The 26,940-nt window shown below is 36.2% G+C and overlaps 1 protein-coding gene across 1 annotated transcript in view; it reads right to left on the reverse strand.

Moving 5' to 3' along the window:
* Positions 1-6,046: 6,046 nt before the first annotated feature.
* otp (orthopedia) overlaps positions 6,047-26,940 on the reverse strand; it is a 203,357-nt gene continuing 182,463 nt past the window's right edge. The window contains exons 7-8 of the mRNA XM_067775285.1: positions 10,805-10,968; positions 6,047-6,850 (exon numbers count right to left, since the gene is read on the reverse strand). Of these exons, the coding sequence (XP_067631386.1) occupies positions 6,449-6,850; positions 10,805-10,968 (566 nt within the window). The 3' untranslated portion in view covers positions 6,047-6,448. The remainder of the gene's footprint in view (positions 6,851-10,804; positions 10,969-26,940) is intronic.

The following is a 26,940-nucleotide window of genomic DNA, read 5'->3' on the forward strand; positions in this document are numbered from 1 at the left end:
TTCTGGCGTGACATGCTTATAAGTTAGGCCTCGTTAGTTACAGCAGATGTATGAAGTGCGAGCTGCGGAAAGAAACGGTTGAGAATGTTTTGTGTTTGTGTCTTGCGCTCGCCAGATCTAGGCTCCAGATCTCGAGGCAACAATTAAGCTTGGTCCTAGTATTTGCCAAGAGAACAGAGTTATTCTATAAGATAGGTCGTTGGCACCTGTTTCAGGTTCTTTCATTTCGCCGTCAAACAAATTCTGACGAGTGCATGTCCGACTATTGCAATCTGAATGTTTTATGCCCAGTCCACAAAATGGGTAATCCTTCAAACTGCGCCAACTATCGCGGAATCAGCCTTCTTAGTATCACATATGTATAAGGTACTGTCAAACGTATTGTGAGAAAGATTAAAGCCCACCGTAAATCGGCTGATTGGACCATATCCGTGCGGCTTCAGATCTGGTAAATCTACCATCAAAAAGATTTTCACTATGCGCCAAATCTTGGAAAAAGCTCGCGAAAACGGAATTGACATGCATCAACTCTTCGTCGATTTTAAAGCCGCCCTCGACAGCACGAAAAGAAGCTGAATATATGCCGCTATGTCTGTATTTCTTTTCGGACCAAAACTTACACGACTGTGTAAAAAAACGTAAAGCAACACCATAAACTCGGTCAGCATAGGGAAGGCCCTCTCTGAGCGTTCGAAACTAAGCGAGGCTTCAGACAGTCTGACCCCTATCGTGCGATTTCCTAAATTTGATGCTGAAAAGAATTATACTAGCTGCAGAACTTAACCGCGAAAATATTCTAAAGTAAAGTTCTCTTCCAGCAAACGAAAATCATGCTCTAAAAGCACTTATCGTACTCGTCCTGCTCTATGGCGAAAACTCATGGACCTTGACAAAATCAGTTAAAGCTGCTCAACGGGTGCTTGAGCGAAACTTCTTTGCAAGATTTAAGGACCTCTACGTATTGGCGTCGGATAGTGCCGAAGAAGATTTAATGATGAGTTGTACGAGCTTCACGCAGATATCAACATATTTCAGCGAATTGAAACGCAGCGAATGAAAGATGATGTTCCGACTTAGCAATTATTTTTATCGGAACTCGCCTATGGAGGCATAGAAGGGAGTCGGACTCCTCTTCGGTGGAAGGGCCAGGTGGAAAACGATTTATATTCCAATTGGCGCCAGTTAACACAGCCAAAAAAAGCGACTTGTGGGACGGCCATAATCGTTTAAACGGTTGAACGCCAAATTAGTAAGTAAGTAGGTAAGCATATCATTATCGTTTAAAGGGACACGACGGAAAGAATTCGTTCATTTCTTGTAGTTACGGACCACCCTAGTGTATATTAGGGCGGGTCGATTTAAAAATCGCTCATTGCTCTGTTAAAATCTAATATTCTAGGGATCAAAATAAGAAACTTTGCCAAAGGAACCATACCTCTAAAACGAATTCTGATGCCCCCCCCCCCCAGGTAGGGGTAAATTTTGAAAAATCCCACTTTGACCCATTTAGAGTGCTCCAATCGAGTCCAAATGTATGACGGACCCCCACTATCTTTGGAGGCCCGACCCACCGATGCCAGTGGCACACCCCCTGGAACCCCCTGGGGGTAAAGTGCATGTAAAGTGCAAAATCGGCGATTTTTTGAAATGTTTGTATGGTGAACCCACTTCACAGAGCAATGGGCGATTTTTTTGCCTCCCCAAAAAACCGACCCGCCCTGATGTATATATGTATGTCTATCGTAAACTTATGCTATTCTAATAAATTTTTTTATAACATTCGCTTATTTTACTTATATGTAGCTATACTAACTTACAATGACAACACATACTTACAACTAAACACGTATACATTTATTAAGTTTAACCTTCTTATTGTTCATAATTTGTAATTATTTATTCACTTTTTTTCATTTCGTATACATTGGTTTTTATTAATTTTATTATAGTCTTCAATTGCATTTATTAATACGATAAATACTTATTTAAGTAATTACAATTGATTTTTTATCAATAACATTAAACATAAGAAAATTTTATAAAAACAAGTAAGGAAGTCTAAGTTGTGGCGAAACAGAATATGATATACTCAGCTGTGATCTTATTCGAGATTAGGAGAGTTGATAACTGAAGCAAGACTTAATATTGAACTAGGTTTGCTAGCAGCCTTTCTTTGGGTGGAAACAATTTATTTTTCTTCACGATGCCGCTAAAATATAACAACAAACTGGGCTGTCTAAAATGTTGCAATATTAAAAGACCTGTCTGAAAACTAAGAGGACTGTGAACTTGGCCGTAACGTATTAAAGCGGCAACCCAAGACACAAATTCCCATGATTCAATTACTAATGGTTTGTTCTCTAATGATGACAGAGCTTTGACACTCCTAAGTTGGAAAATCTGGACGGGTTGCTTTTACTTGGGAAAACGGGGAATAATTCAATCCCCTTCAGCGAAAATTGTAGTAGAAAAGTACCTTTAGAAGTATATTAGTAGTGATAGTAAATTTGTAAATACCAGCGGATTTTGGGGGAAATAATTAATTTTATACTAAATATTTCGTGAATTAATAAATATTTATGTTGGTTTGCTCATTCTTTCAGAAATTGAAGAATGTCGTACGTCAGAATTTTACTCAATAATACGCTATCTCGAAATTTGTTTCAAAAACTCCCTATCTGAGCATTAGTTCAATGCATTTTGACACAAGAGGAAGTTAATGAAAAGAATTCTGAGATAAGGCGTTCTTCAACCTTATTCTGAAATAGGGCGTTTTTGTGCTAATCCTGTAGTGGGAAATGTTTGAAACATTTTTAGAGATAGGACGATTTCAAACTAGCAGCCGACATGGGGTGATACTCTACTCAGTATAGAGGTTTACGCCGACCACTTTATCGACGCGCCGGCATACGCGGTGTTCTTAGTTTAAAGAGCTTGATTTTTTCTATTTAAAAAAATAATATTTAAGAAAGTTTTTGTTTGTAAGTATCTAAGGAAATCAACGTGTTGGCCATTTCGGAAAGATTCGGGGGTTTTGCCTCAAGATCTCGCACACCGTTCAAAAATTTTCAGGAGTAGCTCTTTGCGGAAGGATTGTCCCTCGTTCACCTACTCCAGACAGACTTCGAATCTAACCCCGGTGTTTGGAGTTGGTACTGCTGCGTCTGCTGAAGAGAAATAGAGATACATAAAATGGTCACACTTTTGTCTGTATATCTCGTGCAAAAGTGTCACCTGGGGTAACTCCTAATAATCGCCGCGAACACAATTTCTTTAAATCATTTGTGGCTGTTTGGTGGTCATGCACGAAGGCGACTTACGGTAGCTATTAATGGTCTATTAATACTCATGACTCTCGTCGCACAGGGCGAATCCAGTTTTTTCTAGCTAAAATCCCCGATGATTAAGAGCTACAATTCCCGATGTACGAACAGTAGCAATCCCGACCACCAGTCGCTACCACGCCTCCCGACCCTCACACCATATGCCATCACAGAAGCTATAGGACTGCGACGTCGAAATCATATGTAACTTCGTCGACGTCAGTTTCCTAGAAGTTCTAGGTGTAGCTCCGAAGACTTTCTAACGGATGTTTTTGTCGCGATATGCTGCCGAGCTACAACAGAGAAACACCTTGAAACGTTAGGGAGTGACTATTTGGCCAAGGATGCCGCCCGCGAAATCATAAGCAGTCTAAGTGTATGCCATTGCGTAACTCATGGGTGAAAATCGTGTAATCCTCGGCGCATCTACATAATTAAAATTTTACAAGGACTCTGGATAAAATTTTTAAAATGTAGACTAAAGTTTGTAGACGTTTATGTTCACAACATTGATTTCAATAGTCTTCGTTAAATCAAAACGATATTTTAGAATGAAAGTCGACCGATTTTAAGTTGAAAGATGTTAACTGCAGTTTTCCGGCTTTATGATATAAGAGCTCATTGTGGATGGCCGCGTAGCTTAAATTTTCAGACTAGTTCGACTGTCCACTACGTTGGGGTAGTATCACACACGGTCATTAGTTCGACTATCTTGGGAAAGCTTTTGCATCACCACTTTGAGTGTACTTGCGAAGGACAAAGCCTCACCTGGTAACTAGATGATCCTATGTATTCACATTTGTAAAAGGAGCTGTAACGGGTAGGTGATATTTAAACTTGGTTGACAGGCTATAACCAATGTGATTCACTCCAAGGTGCTAGTTTTGGAAAGGGTCGCCAACTTTAGGAAAAGTCAAAACGGGAGACTTGGGTGTTGAAGGATGAAGTGTGAAAATCAAAATTAATATTTTAGACGCCATTGTATAGTTTCGCAAATAAACAACAGATTTTTGAATGTAAGCCCAAGTGATTTTTCAAACCCTTCTCATACGTACATAAATCTTCAACGTAAGTATATGGTGGGAATCATTCAAAGGATTGTTTAAACCACTGAATCCTAGTAAAGGATTTTGCATCACTGATTTTGCTTATTCTTTCAGCCAATCGCAATATAAAATTTTTTAAAAAATCGGCACCTTTTTTGGGTAATTTGCTTTTTTTTAACAACTGAAGGAAAATTTGAGAACATGTTCACCTTGGGTCATTTTATTTGAATTCATTGTTCATTATTTTTTGAATTTTTTGAAAAAAAAAATATGCAAAGTGAGCATATAAATTTATTATATAACTTTTCTTTTAGTGTAGTGTTCTAATAACTTGGTGAATTGGATGATGCGAAGTCCATGTTAAAGTGACATCGGAAGCGCTTGTTTTTTTTAAATAACTTTTGAACAGTTAGAAAGAGTTAAATTTCGCAATTAGTTTATTATAACTGGCAGTGATGCGCATCCCTTGATACCCCTTTCGACCATATCCTCCCAATTTTCGACAAGAGCAATAAATGGCCTAAACAGTCTTAAACGAGTAGAAAATATAGTAACGAGCCGGACGCCGCCGCCGCGCCGATATTTTTGACATTCGGCGTCGGCGTGCGAAAAGCGATCAACGTCGGCGGCGGCGGCGGCGTTTATCGGCGGCGTATATCTCTAACTCAGTAGCCGCTATGTAGTGACAAAAAAAATTTGAGAAAATGGCTTATTGTCTCAGACTTTTATATTCCGGCCTTGAGTTTGACAGAAGAATTAAGCTTTTGTACGGTTCTGCTACACAGCGAGTATTTACTCTTTTCCGTTTGAGTGTTCATGGAAGTGAACGATGAATTTTAAATTGGTGTAGGTTTCGTATGTTCATAGGTTTACGAAAGTGCACGATTCCTTGGTGTCCGTACTTTTCATAAAATTACCTTTGCACAGCTTACAATTAGGCTGGATCAATGGTAGCAGATGTATGAAGTGCGGGTTCGAGCAGGAAACGAAGTAGCACGTTTTGTGCTCATGTCCGGCGCTTGTCAGGCTAAGGCTCCAGCTATTAGGAGTGATACAGCTGTCAGATCCAGAAGCAGCAAGTGGCGTAGGTCCAAGAAAGCTTCTAATATTTGAGAAGAGCACGGAGTTATTTTATAACATAGATCCTGGTTTTTTTCAGTTTGGTCGTTAAGTAAACTTCGGGTAGTATCCGTAGTATCCGTAGTGTTACGGACTCATTCAGTCTATGTGAGGTCCTCATTGACCGCTCAGTTCAACCTAACCTATGTTCAGCCACACTAATGGATCATAGCATAGTTACCAAATTCATCATAAAATTAAAAAAAGTGTTCTAAGAAATTGTGCAGTTCAGTACTTATCGAGTATTTGTAAACTGATTGCCTCCTATTTCTGCTACTAATATTTTTCGAAAAATCGCAAAGAAACAACACAGTTAACGGATGTCAATTCGATTTGGGAGCAAAATGGCTGCAATTGTCAAAAAATTTGTAAGCCGAGCAAACCTCTTGTGATTGAATCATGACAAAAAACACTTTCTCATCACCGTAGAAACTTGTTCTTCAACCAAGCGTTAAGAGCCCTTAGTTTAAACTAATATTCATTATTTTTACAATTCTTTATATATATAACTAACTTTCAAGTACACATAGATATTTTAATTATATATAAACACCATATCATATTTAGATATATAAGTATGTTTTTATGTATATAGATTATTTTTAACATTTTGCATTTTGCTTGCAATTCACATTTTACGTATACATCATTCTGTTAATATAGCTAGTTTTTCATTATTCAAATATTACAAACATACAGCATCGCTTACTTTCACTACACAGTCCTTAACAGCTATGCCATATCCACCTACGACAGTGCTTTTTAAATTGCCTCATCCTGCGCACCAAAACACAGTGGCTGTCAAATCTTTTAGCGGCACAATCTTCCATTCCAGACATTTCACCACCGTTGCGTCGTCATACCATCGTCTACTTCACGTTTTGGCCAATTCTAGAATTCATGATTGGCACAACTTGGAAAACCGTAATCCGAAAAGCTTTCAAAGCTTTTCAACAAATTTCAGTAGACCGAATTATGATGTTCGTAATTATTGTGTGCAGCAGCAGCATGATGTAAATAGGATGGTATAGCGGATGTTGCATTCAATTCGGAAGCGCGTCTACGCAAGGCAGCTATGCTGTGACCTCGCCAAACATCATCTTCACCAACACCATTACCACCGCCATCTGTTGGTGACTGCATTGATTGATGACAATGGGGTACCATATGCGAGCCACCACCATTATTGCCCGTATGCTCTTGATGTTGTGATTGGTTTTGTTGTTGTTGTTGTTGCTGCTGCTGTTGTTGTTGTTGCTGTGACGGTGGTTGTTGATGGTGGTGATTTTGTTGGTGGGTATGTTGTTGTTGCTGCTGCTGCTGCGACGTTGGTGTTTGTTGTTGGTGATGTGTTGGGCCTCCCTGTTAAATAAATGTGGTGAATTTAGTGAGTACATAAATCAGTGGAATTGAGAAAGGACATTTTAAGCTCATCAAGGATAAAGTATTTGTGCGCTACGTTTTATGTTTTATATTGATTTTTATAAAAGAATATTATGGCACAATTGGTGAGTGTAAGCCAAATTGTGAAAAACATCTTCGTGAAGGAAGGGATATGTAAGTACATATCTTCAAATAACCGCCCCTTATCGTATACTTCAAAATCTGCTCAAGGATATTTTGAAGGATATTTCAAGCAGTGATTCGACGGTTTATAAATTTTGTTTTGCTACTATTTGTTATATGGCTAGTCGTCGGGATACATCGGACTGCCCATTCTCTCTTGTTAATTGAAGGCTTAAAATAACAAGTAAGGAAGTCTAAGTTCGGGGAAACCGAACATTACATACCCAGCTGTATACTTGAAATGCTGTTGTTGTTTTGTTTGCTTAATAGTGTCATAAGACTGCGCAATAATACATATACTAATTTTCGTTTAAAAGAAGCAAAAAGATAAAGAGGCTAACACCAATGACCTTGAGCGGGTAATTATGCAGTTTTCCTTCAGATATGGGGATTTCCCTTCTGTTTTTTTTTTAATAAAGATACAACAGAACAATAAACATAAACACACAAGTGCCATAGTACTAAAAAGCGTTATTACAAAAAAGGTCAGGGTTATTAACGAAATTTTCCAACTTTTACTAGAAATGGCTTATTACCTGCATTTTATATAAAAGAAGGCGATTTAACCGATTTAGTCCATTTTTACTGAAAATATTTCCTGTTAAAAGGCATACAGAAACGTTGGGAAATGCATTGTAAGAAAAGGGCAGTGCCACGCCCATTTTTCAGGATTCGAATTTTTTCCCATTTCTTGTTATAATGGCACAAAATACGATTGGTCAAAACAATTTTTCGCCAAGATTTATTTTTGCCTACGCTCCTTTTTAAAGTCATTTATATAAAAGTGGGCGTGGTCCTTAACCAATCTTATCCATTTTTACTAGAAATATTTCCTGCTATAAGGAAAATATGTGTACCCAATTTTGTTACGATATGTAAATTTTTCTTCGAGGTATGACTCCCGAAATATTGAAAATTGCTTAGTCATAAAAGAGGCGGTGCCACGCCCATTTTTTAGAATTTGAAGTTTTTTCCTATTTATTGTTATAAATCCACTTGGAAAATGAAATACCATTGATAAAAAACTTTTTTTTTGCAAAGATATAGCTTATTTTATTCGTCCACGACCCTTTTAAAAATCTTTTCTATAAAAGTGGGCGTGGTCCTTAACCGATTTCGTTTATCTTTCTTCAAATCATTCTTTATAGTAAAGGCAACCTCTCTGCCGAATTTTGTTACGATAGGTTTAACGATTTTTGACTTATGATTCATAATATTTGTAAAATTGATTTTATCACAAGTGGGTGGTGTCACGCCCATTTTAAACAATTTTTCCAAATTTTTATCAAGAGTCCCAATATCAGTCCACGCGTCAAATTTCAACAGTCTAGGTGCATTATTTACTAAATAATCAGGTTTTTTGTGTTTTCCAAAATGTTATATATATTCAAAGTGGGCGTGGTTATCATCGGATTTCGCGCATTTTCAATATCAATTCTGGGTCCAGATAAGTTCGAGTACCAAATTTGATAAATATATCTTAATATTTACTCAAGTTATCATGCTAACGGACAGACGGACGGACATGGCTCAATCAAATTTTTTTCGATCCTGATGATTTTGATATATGGAAGTCTATATCTATCACGATTCCTTTATACCTGTACAACCAACTGTTATCCAATCAAAGTTATAATACCCTGTGTACAAGTACAGCTGGGTATAAAAAGCAGATTTATGATTTCTCGAATTTGTTCGAGAAGAAATTTCTCGCGAATATCAGTATTCCGCAATATTTTCGAATTTCGAAATACTTGTAAGGCTCGCGAACTTCAAAGTACGGGCAGAAATCGTAAGCTCTACATATCTGTGTATAATAATGCCAATGCAGCAAATAAATTGAATGTTGCGAGCTTGAAGAGTATTTCGATTTTAGAAAATCTCGCGAGAGCCCGAGCTCTCGGTTTCTGGTATCCGTGGTAAGCTCTACATATAATACTGATATGGCAATAAAAAGATGTAAGGCGCGATAGACTCCGAAGAGATTTTAGGACGCGCTGCTCTTCCAGTTTGCGTCGTGCACAGCGGCCGCAAAGCAGCGACTAAATTGAGTATAGAGAAGCTCCCGAGAAGTCAAGTTCTCGTGTCTCTAAATTCCCGCTTATGTTCGAGCAAAAACATAGCTTTAATAGGAAGTACATAGTACACTCTAATGATTTCAGAAGCCATTGAGAATTGCGTGACAACTTAGCAGATGTCCAGTGGTCAATGGGCTGAAAGTTATTAGCTTGTTAAAGCTTGTCCTGTAAACTTTTTTATGAAAGTATCGTAGTATATTCTGTCGCATCAGATATAGTCTTATAAGCTTAAAAGGTGCCGTCGTTAAGAAAATAATGAAAACGGATAAGGGAAAACTTGCAAAATCCTAAAGTTACTTGCAGAATGCACTAGGATATAAGCCTTGGAAAAGAGTAGTTTTGTCTGCAGTGGGCTGAGTAGGTGATGAATATAATAAATTTTTTTAATACCATACGGCGACGCCGGCTTTAACAATCATATAAGAGTGAACGCGAGTTCGGACTAGTTCCATCGAACAACAGTGCCTTAATACAAGCTGTACGATAAAGCGTGGAATTAACGAAAGGCTATACCTCATCATTTTCTACGCAGCTTAAACGAGTGATTTTAGACCAGCCGTGTTTATGAAAACCAGGTACAAGGAACAAGTGTACCCAATGATTTCGGCTATAAGTTCACCTGTTTAAGAGCAGTCACCTGACGGCCACTTAAAATACTGTAAATCCGACTACTTTCTATACCTAAGAGGGAGTTGTGCTAAAATCTTCATTAATCCCCACCAGAATCGCCTGTTGGGCAGTTTGAAACCTTTCAGCAGCAAAACCCCGCTTTTGGAACTATTGCAGCTTTGCTTTATCAACAATATTTCTATCGTTCCCCAGTAAACGCAATTTTTGTGTTGCTTGTTGGGTATGGCTTTATTACAGGTCTGTTCGACACAGAACACGCAAATTTTTAAAAGCTGTTCGGCTCTGATATGGTCAAAATCTCGGCCCGATTATGTATGGCAGCATTTAGCGCGTCAGTGTTTAGCTTCGATACGTCCCATTCCTGGATGTTTTCTCTTGTGTCCGGCATGGGCGGTACTGGTGAACCTAATGCCAATGGGGAATATTAATGTACGCTATGTCTCTAGAGATTTCTTCTGCTGATCGTGATATTGGGCACTGTTTCTTAGCAATCTGCAGTTTTTGACGGTTTGTCTCGGCCCACCAGTGACCTCCAGTACTAATCTTTATCTTAAGCAGATGCTTTTGACTTTTAGTCCCATTTAGGCTGTCATATTCAGTAATCGTTCTCTTTTTATGTTTGGCATTCCTTGTTCACCCTGACTTTTGCCGATGGCCTGTCTGCCAAGCTCTAACCTCTATATTCAATTGCACGCCAGCCTTTTATTCAGAATTTATTCGGACTTTTTAATCATACTAACGCTAATCCCCTTATCATGAGCATCCTGTTTATTTTGTGATCCTTCTTTTTGTAAAATAAAGCGCTCTGTGTGGTAAGCTTTGCAATCAAGGTCTTAAACTCTTTCAAGAATAAACTAAAACATTTTTGAGAAACATGTTGTAATTGAACTTTTATTATAAGTTTGTACAAAACTTAAAGCGCTTAAAAAGCTTAATCAAGGACCCCTGGATTGCCTTCTATAATTCCTTTGTGGTGAAATTAGTTGATACACAAACCAAATATACGCAAATATCCTTACGCAGCTTATCAAGTTAAACTCACCATTTGGTCGCCATTCATTTCATTCTGTCCTACGTTCGGTTGATTAGACAGTGGCGGTGTCACCGAAGAACATGAATTTAAATTTGGTGGTGTAGTCGTGGTGGGGGAGCCGCTGGCGCCACAACTTACGCCACCAACCGAATGCTGATACATCATCGAATCACCTGAAAAGTGTATAAAAGAAGACACATGTTAATTGAATTCTTAAGCATGGAGATTTTCACGCTCAACTGCACTTTTCAAAAAAATATTAAGAAAAACATTCAAATAAGAAGCAGCGTGAAACATAGAGAATATTTTTGTATTTCGATAATATTTATATTTGTATTACATGTTTTGATATACGAAATTTCAATTAGCGCAGACGTGTGAATGCCAAACAGCAACCGAAATGTCACCAACTTAACAAAAGAAGAAAAAAAAGATACAAGGCGCGATGTAGAATTATGGCCGGACTTATCTTAAAATGTGCGTAGTGTTCCTTTTTAATTCTTACAAATTGGCCGCCCTGAACCTACAGTTTTACGTTGGCTCTGAAGGGCATCTGCAAGGCAGATTAGTTTTCACTGAGAAGCTTTTAATGGCAGAAATACACTCGGAATGTTTGCCGAAGCACTGTCGAGGGGTGACCCTGCTTAGAAAAACTTGTTTCTTAATTTTTGATTATGCTTCACACGGCGTTTGAACCGAGGATCTTTGGTGTGGTAGACGGATTTATACCATTTTCGAAAACACTAACTCAAAGCGCCTATCAAAAGAGTACATGGTTCTTAAAAAGAATCCGGTGCGAAAGAATAATTTCATCAAAAAATAAATGCCTGGCTCAAAGTAGCCAGTTCCAAAAGGTAACCGGTTCAGAAACAGTACCCATCTCTAAAAATTTACCCGATTCAAACCAGTACCTGGTTATAAAAAAGTACTCGGTTTTAAAAAGTACACGCATCTAAACAGTACCACAAAAAGTATTGTTTAAAAAGTACTTGGTTTTTAGAAAGTATCCCGTTCAAAAAAGTATCTCATTCTAAAAAAGTAGCCGGCTATAAAAAGGTACCCGGTTCTGAAAAAGTTCCCGGTTCAAAAAATTTAGCCGGCTCTGAAGAATTAGCCGGTACTTATAAAGTACCTGGCTCAAAAGAGCATTTTATTTTTAAAAATACTGGCTCTACAAGTATACGGTTCTGAAAAAGTACCCGTCTCAAAAAATCTAACCAATTCAAAGTAGTTCCTTGTTCTAAATGAGCACTAGGTTTTAAATAGTAGCCGATTCTAGAAAGGTACCCCGTTCAAAAATATGACCCTGATCTAAAAAGTAGCCGGTTCTTAAAACGTACCCGGTGTAAAAAAAAGTAACCACTTCTAACTAGTTAATAGTACCGGTTCTAAGAGCATCTTGTTCGGAAAAAGTTATTTTTTCTAAAAATCTGCTCGATTCAAAAAAGTACCTGGTTTTAAAAAAATACTCGATTTTAACAATTAGCCGCCTCTAAAAAAGTATCCGTTTCTGAAATGGCACCGCTCAGAAGTGTACTTGGTTCTTAAAAAGTACATGATTCAAGTGAGTACCTGGGTATTTAATAAGTAACCCCATTTAGAAAGTAACCCGTTTTAAAAAAAGAAACCAGTTCGAAAATACCCGGCTGTGAAGAAGTACTCGGTTCTGTAAAAGTACCCGGTTCAAAAGAGTAACTTATTCTAAAAAAGTATCCTGTTCAAAAAAAAAAACACAATTTTAAAAAGTACCCGGTTATAAAAGGGACCCAGTTCTAAAAAAGTATCGGTTCTTAAAAGTACACGTTTCACGTTCCCCTTCATGGTTTTTTAATTTTGTATATCTTTCATAACGAAATGGTATATTAAACTTGTTAGACCCATCCACCAACAAGCTGAGTTGATTAAGCCATGTCAATTTGTCCAACTCTCTGGTTGAACGTAAACTAGCCATTCAGATTTTAAGATATTTTGATGAAATTCGTTGAATCGCTATATTTTAGTGTCCGATTAGACATTTGTTGGAACCGACCTGATCGGATAAAAGTTTTTCGGCATCTCTTCTTCATTTTAACAGCTTCAAATTTCACCAGCTGCTTATGTGTATGACACTCATTGCTGTATGAAAATGTCGTCAATATCGGTCGTATATATCATATATTATTCAGCTAATAGGATTTTCGTCATCTCTCTGTCTCTTTCTCAGTTAGAAGCTTAACATTTTCCCAGGTGATTACATATATATATGCAAGATTTGTTGACTAAAAATATCGCCAAGATCAGCGTGTATATAATATATATATTCCGTACAACTGATTTTTCAGATTATTACGATGTTTTCAAATTTGATCAGGGCCCGTATCGTGTTATACGATCACGTATAAAAAACAATTTCAATCGAATCATACATATGAATTTCTCAAACAATTTGTTAAAATCATAATAATTTTTAGATCTAATGGGTACTCGTAGGCAATAATTCACTTATTTCTTTCATCCGAATACCAGTTTCAGAGCTATTGCGATTTAAAGAAATGATTTCGATTACGGATCGTTTATCGGGCTCAGATTATTGTTCAAGTCCCGTCCTTACTAGATTTTTTTTTTTCTAAAATTTAATACTAACTACTAATTTCTTTGACAAACATTCGAATTCACATAATGCAATTGGTTTTCCTATGGTTTTTGGAGCGAATCAAAACAACTATAAAACAAGTCGTGGCTTATCAATTCTCAGCTAAATTTTTTGGTTTATAAAGAATTTGTCACATTCGCTAATTTGTGGAAAAATGGAAATGTGAGAAAAATTGTAGCTTACTGAATTCCTCACTGTGACAAGCAAACTTCAATGGTCATTGTTATAATTATACTCAGTTGAGCAGAGTTCACAGAGTATATTAACTTTGATTGGATAACGGTTGGTTTTACAGGTATAAAGGAATCGAGATAGATATAGACTTCCATATATCAAATTCATCAGTATCGAAAAAAAATTCGATTGAGCCATGTCCGTCCGTCCGTCCGTCTGTCCGTTAACACGATAACTTGAGTAAATTTTGAGGTATTTTGATGAAATTTGGTATGTAGGTTCCTCGGCACTCATCTCAGATCGCTATTTAAAATGAACGATATCGGACCATAACCACGCCCACTTTTTCGATATCGAAAATTTCGAAAAATCGAAAAAGTGCGATAATTCATTACCAAATACGGATTAAGCGATGAAACTTGGTAGGTGTGACACAGAATAGAAAACTAGTAAAATTTTGGACAATGGGCGTGGCACCGCCTACTTTTAAAATAAGGTAATTTAGAAGTTTTGCAAGCTGTAATTTGGCAGTAGTTGAAGATATCATGATGAAATTTGGCAGGAACGTTACTCTTATTACTATATGTACGCATAATAAAAATCAGCAAACTCGGAGAACGACCACGCCCACTTTAAAAAAAAAATTTTTTTAAAGTCAAATTTTAAAAGAAAAGTTAATATCTTTACATTATATAAGTAAATAATGTCAACATTCAACTCCAGTAATGATATGGTGCAACAAAATACAAAACTAAAGGAAATTTCAAAATGGGCGTGGCTCCGCCCTTTTTCATTTAATTTGTCTAGGATACTTTTAATGCCATAAGTCGAACAAAAATTTACCAACCCTTGTGAAATTTGGTAGAGGCTTAGATTGTAGGACGATAGCTGTTTTCTGTGAAAAAGGACGAAATCGGTTGAAGCCACGCGCAGTTTTTATACACAGTCGACCGTCTGTCCTTCCGCTCGCCGATAACTCGATAACTTGAGCAAAAATCGATATATCTTTACAAAACTCAGTTCACGTACTTATCTGAACTCACTTTGTATTGGTGTAAAAAATGACCGAAATCCGACTATGACCACGCCCACTTTTTCGATATCGAAAATTACGAAAAATAAAAAAAATGCCATAATTATATACTAAATACGAAAAATGGGATGAAACATGGTAATTGTATTGGTCTATTGACGCAAAATATAACTTTAGAAAAAAACTTGGTAAAATGGGCGTGGTACCTACCACATTAAGTAGAAGAAAATGAAAAAGTTCTGCAGGGCGAAATCAAAAGTTTTTGGAATCTTGGAAGGAATACTGTTGGTGGTATTACATATATAAATAAATTAGCGGTACCCGACATATGATGTTCTGGGCCACCCTGGTCCACATTTTGGTCGATATCTCGAATTCGCCTTCACATATACAATTAAGGGCAACTCCCTTTTAAACCCCTCATTAGTAGCTTTAATTTGATACCCATATCGTTCAAATACATTCTAGAATCACCCCTGGTCCACCTTTATGGCGATATCTCGAAAAGGCGTCCACATATAGAACTAAGGCCCACTCCCTTTTAAAATACTCATTAACACCTTTAATTTGATACCCATATCGTACAAACAAATTCTAAAGACACCCCTGGTACACCTTTATGGCGATATCTCGAAAAGGCGTCCAGCTATAGAACTAAGGCCCACGCCCTTTTAAAATACTCATTAGCACCTTTCATTTGATACCCATATCGTACAAACAAATTCTAGAGTCACCCCTGGTCCATCTTTATGGCGATATCTCAAAAAGGCGTCCAGCTATAGAACTAAGGCCCACGCCCTTTTAAAATACTCATTAGCACCTTTCATTTGATACCCATATCGTACAAACGCATTCTAGAGTCACCCCCGGTTCACCTTTATGGCGATATCCCTAAATGGCGTCCATCTATAGAACTATGGCCCACTCCCTCTTAAAATACTCTTTAATACCTTCCATTTGATACACATGTCATACAAACATTCCAGGGTTACCCTAGGTTCTTTATACTACATGGTGATTTTCCCTTATTTTGTCTCCACAGCTCTCAACTGAGTATGTAATGTTCGGTTACACCCGAACTTAGCCTTCCTTACTTGTTTTTTATTACCTTTTTCAAAAGTTTTAATAAGTTGCATGGAAAATTTTTGTGATCGAAAGAGTCACATGATTTCATAGAATATTTTATAAAGTACTGTTTCATTCCTTTTGGAGGCCTTGGGCAAAAAAGCATAGAAGGGCTCTTACGACCGCAAGTTTTTAAAAAGGGTTTTTTAGCTTGATTCTGTGTAGCGTTGTTTACGAATTTTAAGTAACTTTTCGATAAGCTACACGCTTGAAACTTGGAATATAGTTCAGAACCCGATGATAATGCAATAAAATGAAAAAAACTCCGCTAGTTAGCGCATGGATCAATATATATAAAAAATTCATATTCGTGGTCCGATTTGGCTCATGTTTGGAACACATGTTACATACAGACAGCGCCGGATTAACCCTCAACGGGGCCCTAGGCAACCATCAATTTGGGGGCCCTTTTTTCACGTCCGTTACCTTCTTTTTTCGATTAAAAAATACAAACATATTTTTCATAAAAACTTTTATTGTCACTATGTAATAATATCAATAAAATTAATATCTGCATTTTAAACATGTCGTTTTCTACATTATTTTTCGGCAAATTCATCAATTATGTCATCAATATCGATTTTGTTCAATAAATCTGACACAATGCAAAGTATACCTAACATCTCGAGTCGCTCTTGTCGCGTTGTAGCTCTTTCAGCAGCTTTGATTCTTTTTAATTGCGAGAAGGATCGTTCGGCAGAACAATTTGTGATCACTAATGTTAAAAAAATCCGAAGAACTATTTCTGTGTTAGGAAATACATCGGCTATTTGATCTTCCATTAGAATCTTATACAAATGACTATGAGTTTTTTGTGCATCGATCATCATCATCCAAATCTCTAGAATAACAATTAACTAAGATATTTATAGCTTCGTGGAGGTCTCCATGACTTGATGAAAAGTTGATGAGAAATGCAAATCTCTCTGAAACTTCCATATATACTTTCGCATGTCGTTTGATTTCACTGTGAGGATTGTCTGAAGCATTTCCGTCATTAGGTTGTTTTTTTCTATGACTAGTACGTTTTACGATTTTTGTATAACCTGCACCAGGTAATAATTGTTTAGTTTTTTCCTCAGTAATCAGTTTGATTTAACCACGCTTTTGTGAAGTATAATTGTACTAGTCCGAAAGTAGACTAAATAAAGACCATATTACAATACTGAATATTGGAGCTATTTATTCGACAGTTCAGCGATACGAACGTTAGCAGAAGGTGCAAAATATCAGGAAATCCCCAAATTCGTTACAATACATTCATTTATTTGTCATCCATCATTAATCATTCACTCATTCATCATTATAAATAATAATATAAATAAGGGTTTTCAATTAGAAGGTAATTTTTCTAAGCGGGTTCGCCCCTCGGCAGTGCTTTGCAAGCACTCCGGGTGTATTTCTGCTATGAGAAGCTTTCAGTGAAAACTCATTTGCCTTGCAGATGCCGTCCGGAGGCGGCATAAGTAAAATATGTAGGTCCCGTCCGGCCAATTTGTAGGGAAAATCAAGAGGAGCACGACGCAAATTGGAAGAGAAGCCCGGCCTTAGATCTCTTCGGATGTTATCGCGCTTTACATTTATTTATTTTATTTTTATATTCTCCTTTCGCTTCGATGCACCTTTTTGCACGCTCATACAATTTGCCAAAGTATTCGGAAATGTCCTTTTTAGGAACCTTGCCTAGTTCGTCATCGTCGCTTTTTGAATGCGGTGAATTGAGTTTTATTTATTTGAGTAAAATTTATTTTCAGTTCTGATTATATTATTCTTTCACTCTCTAGAATTTTATGTTTGTAAGATAGTTTTAGAAGTCTTTATCATTTTTCGGCGGCCCCTAAAATCGGGGGCTCCAGGCAACTACCTATTTTGCCTACTTGTTAATCCGGCCCTGCATAGCGAAATAAAAATCGCTTTATGAATAAAAAATTTCCCGCACGTGGCGCTGCATGAAGTAAAGTCATTGGAATGATTATATACTGAGGAGTTAGATTGCAAGAATTTGTCAGGAAAGAGTTCTTGTAATAATGTGGCATAAAATGAATTAAATATAATGAAAAAAATGCACAATTAAATAAAAAGTAAAAACTTGAAAACCAAATAATTAGAAAAAATGTTTAAACTGTTTTATTGCAAAAAAGTACTTACATTAAGTAATAATAATACTAAAAGCTCGAAAATAATTTGATAGGTCCTAGGTACTAGTCATCATACTCCTCATCAATCTAGGGCTTTGATCAGACAGATAAATAAAAGCGTTGTACGCGCGAAATTTCTAAAAATGTGTGGCGTAGCATAACCTGATTAACGTTTAACTGGTATAACTATTCCATACATACATATGTATATGAAAATATCATTTGTAGAGATATGAGCGGTTGAATATAAATAGACATTTGACGCGGCCCACGCTTTTATTTATTTGTTTGATAACAGCCCTAGATTGATGAGAAGTGTGATTACTACCGTGCAATGAAATGAACTAGTTGTATACTACATAGAAGAATACTAGTTTGCCAAAAATTCCAACAACTAGTTAGAGTTCTGTCTTTTTCTATATTAGCAACTGCTATTTTAACACGGCGATGTCCTAGGAAATATCAATTGCCACTCTCTGCATCAGCATCTTACCTGTTGACAAAGTAGTCATTATATGCACCAGATGAAATACTAGTCAGTATATATTCATCAATATTATACCAATTGACACACTAGTTAGTTTAAGCAAGAGTATATTGATAACAACGTTCTCCGGGCGCGACCTTGCGATGCTACTTCCCGACTTACTGCGAATTAGGATTAGAACCCCCTTATGCTAATCTGGATCAACCGTCTGAGTTGGAAGGTACCGCATCTTATCGTAGTGCTTACTCAGCTCTAAGATAATATTTTAAAGGGGATAGAATCTGAAATGTTTACTTGGTAACTTAGAAAATGTCTGGCTGTGCTATCAAATAAAAAAAAAAAAACTTCTTAGTGATGAAAAACGTGCGAGCGAAGAATAAGCTGAAAGCTATTTCAATTAAAATTTTATTTTGAGGAAAACGTGAAAATATGAAACATTTTTGTGCGATAGAATTGATGAATATTTCAATGAGTTTTCAAAAAAAAAAAAAAAAGTATGCAATTTTTAAAATCACAATTGATTAAATGGAGCGGAGCGTTCGTATGGGAGGTGCCACGCCCCTTGTTGCAATATTCTCCAATTTTTGTTTAAACTTTGACTTTTGGTATATTAGCAGCTGTGTCAACTTTGAGTAATGAGACTTATTCCGTTCAGGAGACATGCGAAATGGAAATTAAAATTTGTTTGGTAGGTGCCACACCCCTTCTCATTTCCACCCACTTTTCAACACTGATCCAATTAAGGTGTTGTCCATCTGCTTGCCAAGTATCATTGCCCTGGTATTACTATACTCAGAAATAATTGATCGTTGGTATATAAATATATCAGATGCCACGCCCCCACGCACAAAAATTGCACCCTGTGCACCCAAGAGCTCCATTTCGAACAGATTTGTGCATATTTCATGCGGTTTTCAAATCGGTCAAACGGTGCGTCCAAAAAAGGAGTTGAACATTTTCCGTGTGGCGTATTTGTAACAAGAAAGATTACAAAGACTTTTCTCCAGGAAGTGGTCCATTGACCGACCAATTGCAAAAAATCGTGTTAATGTTGCGATATATAAAACCGCATTGCAACTTAATTTTACTGCAACTTAGTATACAAACTCCGTTAAACTAAGACATGAGCTGCATATGATCCATCAAGCAGGAAAGGCGTGGTCAAAAGCGCAGCTGCAAAATTTATAAGATCATGCGCAAAGCCTACGATATAAGACAAACAAAGTGGCTTATATCTCTGAAGAGAGAAGACTTACGGCTCACTATGGGCATACTAACTGGATTCTGCCTTCTGGTGTCACACGCTTATAAGTTGGGTCTGGGAAGCAACAGCAGGTGTAGGAAGTGCGAGCTGCTGGAAGAAACGGTTGAGTACGTTCTGTATTGATGTCCTGCGCTCGCCACGTCAAGGCTGCAGTTATTAAAGACAGCAGAGTTGCCAGATCTCGACACAGCAATTAAGCTATATCCTAGAAAACGTCTAGTATTTACCAAGAGGACGGAGTTATTCTATAACATGTCCTGGTACTTGATTGGGGTTCTTCCGTTTGGTCGTCAAACAAATTTTGGTATCAGTGATATACCAAACCGGTCAGTTCAGCCTAACACACTCAAAAAATTTCCTTAAGATGAGGAAAATATCTATTAAAATGAGAAAAATTGATTTTGCGGCATAGAAATCCTTCAGTCACACTAATCAAGTAATTTTGTTAAAATTAAGAGCTTTTTTCTCTGGTTATAGGAATATTTGTCTTAAGAATAGATAAATTTGTATTAAAAAAATAAAAAGTAAAATGAGTAGCTGCCATTGCGTCTGAAATCGATTCGAGTTCCTTAACTTCACAGTCGATTTCTTTAACCAGCTGAGCTATCTCGTAAATGTAGATATTGTGAGAAATATTTACTGAAGTATTTTTGATTGAAAAAATTGAAGAAAACGTTCCCTCAAATAAGTGAAAAGTTTTATATAAAATACTAGCAGACCCGGCAGACGTTGTTATTCCCTAAACTTGGTCTATCTGCATATAGTTTAATAAGCTTTTTCCGTCTAACTCTGCCCTCCCCCTCTACACTTTTTCCTAATCTTTGTATTCACTCCTCCCTCCGTATTTTTCGCTTCATCTATCTCCATCTTCGTCTCATTCTATCTCTTTCTCAGTCTCCTTCTCTCTTTTTTCTTCTCTCAAGTTTTTTCATCCTTCATCTGTTATTGCCAGTCCCAGAGGGTGGTATGTATTTTGTTCCAGTTCCACTCCGAGTCTCAGTCTCAGTCCCAGCCCGTCTCTGGTCTACTTCCCGGAAAAAAGCATCTTGAATACTAATATAGGCAAATTTATATACCAAATTTCAGGCAAATCGAATAGGATGTATGTAAATATGTATTTGTTTATTATTAATTCATGTCTTTATTTTGGCTTCGCATGCATATTTATCAGTTTTGTCAGGTTGATGCAACTAAATCGAATATCACAATGAAAATTACTTTAGAGCTCTCAGCAACAGCCTTCATTTGATATCCATAATACACATACATTCTAGGGGTTTCCGGGTCCATGTTTTGGCCTATGTCTCGAGACCCTGGTCACCCAGCGGTGTAAAACTTACTTTGTACTAAAGCACACATCAACAGCTTCAATTTGATAGCCTTAATGTAAAAACACATCCTAGTGTTACCCTGATCCACGTTTTGGCCTATATCTCGAGACCGTAGTCACCAATAGTATTAAACTACCCTATACTAAATCACTCATCAACAGCTTCAATTTGATATTCATAATGTAAAAACACTATCTAGGCATTCACGGGTCCACGTTTTGGCCTATATCTCGAGACCCTAGTCACCCAGGGGTATGAAAATTACCCTCTACTAAAGCACTCATTAACAGCTTTCATTTGTTATGCATATTCTATAAACACATTCTAGGGGTACCCGGGTCCACGTTTTGGCCTATATCTCGAGCCCCTGTGCGTCGATCGCAACCAAACCTATGTGCAAACCACCGCGTGAGGTATACGCAACTTACGTGAAAGTTTGAACAAAATCGACTGGATAGTTTTTTGAGTCTATAAGCCTCACACAAACGGACATTAATTTTTATATATATATATAAGAAATTCTTATTCATTATATTGAAATTTTTCTGAAATTAAAGAAAATTTGTTTAGGAAATATTTTCCTCATTTTAAGTAAGTGCTTTTTCTTCTGAGTGCAGCCGATCGAATTTGTGTTTATAACTTTTTCTACTGTGAACACTAAAAGTTTTCGACATTGCACCAATCAAACTTGCCGTTATCTACGATTGTCGTGTCAGTCATCATAAGTAGCAAATGCCTAATACTGTTTTCACACAGACGGCTTATTGAATAATAAAGGCAGTTTTCTACATTAAGACGCTTATTGAGATCAATCTTCACTACAAAATTCGAATCTATTATTATTTCATTAGTAGCTAATCGAATGCCTAATGAAGTCAAAAGCACAATGCAACTCTGTTGGCCGCGTTCCGCTTCTTAGTTTTTGGTGTGTTCAGTGCTTAAAAATGTCATTTGTCAAAGTAAATGTCATTGTCTGCATGGCGGAACGATACAAGGTGGCCGCATCGAACAGATGATTATAACCTTTTTTATTTGATTTGATACATCAACTACCGACGCAGTACGAGTTTGACATTTGTCCATCGAATTTACAAGTACATGGATTTTTTTTTGTTTGTAGGTATGTCACCATGCTGCCACCTTGTATCGTTCCGCCATGATTGTCTGTTATATAGCATTGTCATTTTATTCGCTTGACATTTCATCCTTCATACTAATCGAGCAGTTACTTCTGTGTGAAAGCAAAAAATTTACGATTTCATTAGAAGGTGGAATGAGATCATTAAGTTTCTGTGTGAAAACAGTATAACAACAATTAGCTTTCTGATGAATCAGGCGCTTCGTGCTATGAATGTGACGTCGATTTAACCGTCAAGACGGAAAATTCCTTTTAAAATGCTGCAGGCAAATAAAAATGCTGGTAGAACAATATCTGTTGATTCTGTTAGTTATTTCTAACGTATGGTTTTTAGGCTGACAATGGAGTTCGCCCAATAATGACCACATTTTTGGTCGACTGGTGTAGTTGCGTCATTGTTTCATTTATGTTATTGTTTAATAAAAAACAGCTAAAAAAATTTTTTTGTGACAATGTTGTGCTAATTGTGCAAATATTTATTTTGCAATTAAGGAAATGCAAATGCTTTTAATCATTTCAACGAAGTCGTGCAATAAGTATAATTTAAGAGTACAATAAGATATTTAGCAATTAAACTTATAGTTTGATTGCGACTATTCGCCACATCACTTGTATTTTTTTTTTCGTTTTCACTTTTGGCATCTTACTAAGATTAAAAATTTTACTCAAAATGAAGTTTACTATAATTTTCCTAAATTTAATACTTTTATGCGTTTTCGTGTGTATAGATGGACATTGCTTTTGTCCTTTCGTTTTGAGACCTGTTTGCTCAACCGAACCAAAGACCTACCCAAATTATTGTGTTTTTAAATGCGCACTTGAAACATCGCCGAAGCTGTTTGCTCTGTTACATAAAGGGCGTTGCACTGAGGAGGAGCTGAATCGTGCACCAAAGTCAAGCTCATCATCGAAATTATAAAGTTTGACGTGTCTGCAATAATTTTTTTTTATAAAATTTTTACTGAAAGGTGTGGAAAAATAAATTTATAAAAGTGTATATAAATAATTATTTCATTTGTAATTTAAGTGTGAGGAGTGGAACTCAATGATGTATACAGCTCGGTTGGTTTTGAATTGGGGAACCCGGTAATATGCACAACTTCAGAACTGAAGTTTTATAAATTTGCTCCCTTTATTGATCTATTTAGTTGAGCAATATGTACATACATAGATGGCGGCTGAATTTAAGTTTGTTTTTTCAATCAAATCACGGTTAGTTTCAGTTAAACTGGTCTATCAACATAGACTGGAGGTACTAACGTATATTACAGAGCAATAAATTATATACAATCTTTTTATACTAACGGATATATTTGTTGGAATAGTTTGACGAGTGATATGTATACTAGAAAAAGCGAGTCCGGTGGAACAATTATTGACCATATACTTTCAGATAAAATAGATAAAAACTTTGTAATGTCTTTAGATGAAACCCCTATTTCAGATCACAGACTTATTTCCGTAGTTGTATGTAAAAGTAAGGGAAAAATACTATTCTGGATAAATCTGTCATTGAAATCTTTGACTACAATAAGTATGAAGAAACTGATTTGATAACCTCTACTATAAACAATTCAACTTTCACAAATTTCTATGACAGTCTTTGCGAAAATATTAAAAGTTGCACAAAAACCATTCAAAAAGCAAGCAATTATAAAAAATCGTGGATGAACAAGGAATTACTTTCACTAACAAAAAAGAGAAATAAAATTTACAAATTAAAAAAAAATATACTAATAATCTATTTTTCGAAAACGAATACCAAAGATACAAAATTAAAATAAGAAGTAAAATAAACTATTTACGTAAAAATGTTATGGAGAGCAGATAGAGAATAATATCGATTCAGGTAGCAAAACTTGGAGAATTTTTAAAGAAACAATGTACAAAAAAAACTCAAGAAAGTAATAATGATATAGTACAACTAAATTATAAAGGCAATATTATAACTGACTCAAAAGAAATAGCTGAGTCATTCAACGACTATTTTACCACTGCAGTAGCAATACCCCAAAATTTTCATTACATTAATGAAACTGTTACAGAAATACGCATCCCATTTCAGTTAACTTATTGTGACTCCGTTGAAATTATAAACGTCATAAATAGTTTGAATTCCAAATCAGCAAATGGAATCGACGGAATCTCGGTACGATTTGTGAAAAGGTATAAGGAAGCACTAGCGTCAAAATTAGCTGAGTTTGTTAATGACTGTTTCCATTCTGGAAAGTACCCGGAAGAACTTAAAGTAGGCTTAGTAGTCCCTGTACATAAAAATGGAAGCAAAGAGTTTTGCTCAAACTATAGGCCTATTACCAAACTTAGTAAAATCGACAAAATTTTTTAAAGTATATTTCTAGTACGATTAAAAACATTCCTGAGTGACAACAATATTATTGATAAAAATCAATTTGGATTTGTAGAGAAATCCAATACTTTATCGGCATGCATTAACTGCACCGAATTCATATATGAAAATTTAGATAAAAAAAATATGTCGCTATGCTGGCGATAGACCTGAGTAAAGCCTTTGACTCGGTGAACTTAAACATCTTGGTACAAAAGCTCCATGAACTTAAATTTGACAAAACTGCTATAAGCTTCTTCCAAAACTTTCTCCTGGATAGGAAGCAAATCGTGCAAGTAGGAAAGATCAAAATTACATTAAAAGCGGTAAAAGTAGGGGTACCGCAAGGTTCCAAACTTGCTGCAACATTATTTATAATCTATATAAATAATATATTGAAACTCGGTCTGTACGGAGTTCCACAGTTCTATGCTGATGATGGTAGTTTCCTATATGCTACAGATACTCTGGAAGAATTAATCAGTAATATTAAAGCAGGTTTGCAAGAAATTTCAAAGTGACTTGCCAGAAACCTTCGGCAAATAAATTTGACAAAAACTAATTTTATCATTTTCAACAATTTTAGAAAAATTCCTGATAAAAGTGAACTTTCTGGGATAATATACAACGGTAACTTTATTTTAAGAGTAGACAAATTAAAATACCTGGGTATTTGGTTCGACGAAAATTTGAATTGGAATGAACAGATTCAAACAATAAAAATGGAAGTGATACCTTTAAACTTCTTCATTTATAGAAACCGTAACAATATTCCAAAGAAGCAGCTATGACTGCTATACAATTCCCTCTTTCTCTCGAAAATAAATTATCTAAACCCAATTTGGAATAGATGTTCAGAAGAAAGATTAAGTGAATTACAAAGGCTACAAAATAAATTAATAAAAAATATCATTGTACTCCCGCGTACAACTAGCACATCCAATCTATATGTAAACATGCTTGATATCCGAAAGTATTCAGCTCTTCAAACTATTATGGTCACATATAAGATAAAAAACAACTTAATAAAACACAATATACAATTAACAGCAGTAGAAAGCACTGATTATAACCTACGAAACTCTCAGAACATCAGGACTCACTTTTTTCGAACTGAAAGATGCGCTAGATCTATTAGAAGCTACGGTATGAGATTATTCAATAAATTACCGTTAGAGATAAAAAACGGAAATAACATTCTACTATTTAAACGATATGTAACAAACTTACTACTGTCTAACTATTATTTTAGAATATGAACATATATATAACCACACACTTAAAATATTTATGGAACAATCCAATTTAATTTCTCCTCTAATTAGGAATATTTCCTCTTGCCACAACTGATTGATGCAAAATGAGAAAAATGTATTCGTTATCTTCTCGCACAAAATTTTATATTTTTTGAGAAAATTGATGTATGTATATATATTGTATATCAAAGTTGTTAATAAAGGAAAAAAAAAATTCCATTCTTTTAGCAAGTACTATAAGTTTTCAAGGAACTAGTACAAAACAATGTGACGCCGAAAAATAGAAGTGATGCCATTTTTCGTGTCGTACCTTCGGAGGCTTTCGAGGTTATAACTTTGTTGGAAATAAACAGATTTTCAGTTTCTTTCCGAATATTATAAAAAGAAATAGCACAACTATAAAAAATTTCCAGCGACCAAACCTTTTCCAATCTTTTTTCAACTTTGGTACACTCTGCATGTAATATTTTTTAAAAAGGTTATACCAATCCTGAAGAGTATCAAACGTTAGGTTGAACTGGCCAGTCCGTGAGGACTCACATGCAATGAATGAGTCCGTAGTGTTACCAGAAAATTGTTTAGTCTCTACATTGTCGCGAAATAGTCCCGTATTAATTCTGAAAACAATGGCGAGGTAATTCGTTCACAACACTTACACTTCAATATGTATGACGTACATAGACACCAAATGAGCTGTATGCGCCTAAGGCATATACGAAGAAAGTCCAGCGAATAAAAACCAAAAGGCTTCACGGGCTAAGTCATATTATGCGAATTGGGAAAGTCGCTCCGGCCATGAATGTATTTCAGTCGACACTGCAGCGTCGAAGCAAATGAAGAGGTAGAACTCCACGGAGTTGGAAGAGGCAGGAAGTGGAAGACTTGACCTTCCTTGGTGCACTCAGTTCACGTCAGTTGAAGCGAAACATCGATAGCTAGCGTGACTGAGCAGGAAACGGTCAATATCGCTTTGGGGTTAAATGCCAATTAGTAATGATGATGATGGATTACCAAATACAAATGCAATTTGTTTAGCTAAAATAGACTCAAATCCAAGGTGGTGAGAAATTAAATAAAGACAAGAGCTGCATATGATCCATTAAACAGGAAAGATGCGGCTGCAAAATTTATAAGATCATGTGCAAAGCCTACGATATAAGACAAACGAAGTGGCTTATATCTCTGAAGAGAGAAGACTTACGGCTCACTATGGGCATACT

The sequence above is a fragment of the Eurosta solidaginis genome, chromosome 3 (assembly GCF_040869045.1).
Source record: "Eurosta solidaginis isolate ZX-2024a chromosome 3, ASM4086904v1, whole genome shotgun sequence".
NCBI classification, from domain to species: domain Eukaryota; kingdom Metazoa; phylum Arthropoda; class Insecta; order Diptera; family Tephritidae; genus Eurosta; species Eurosta solidaginis.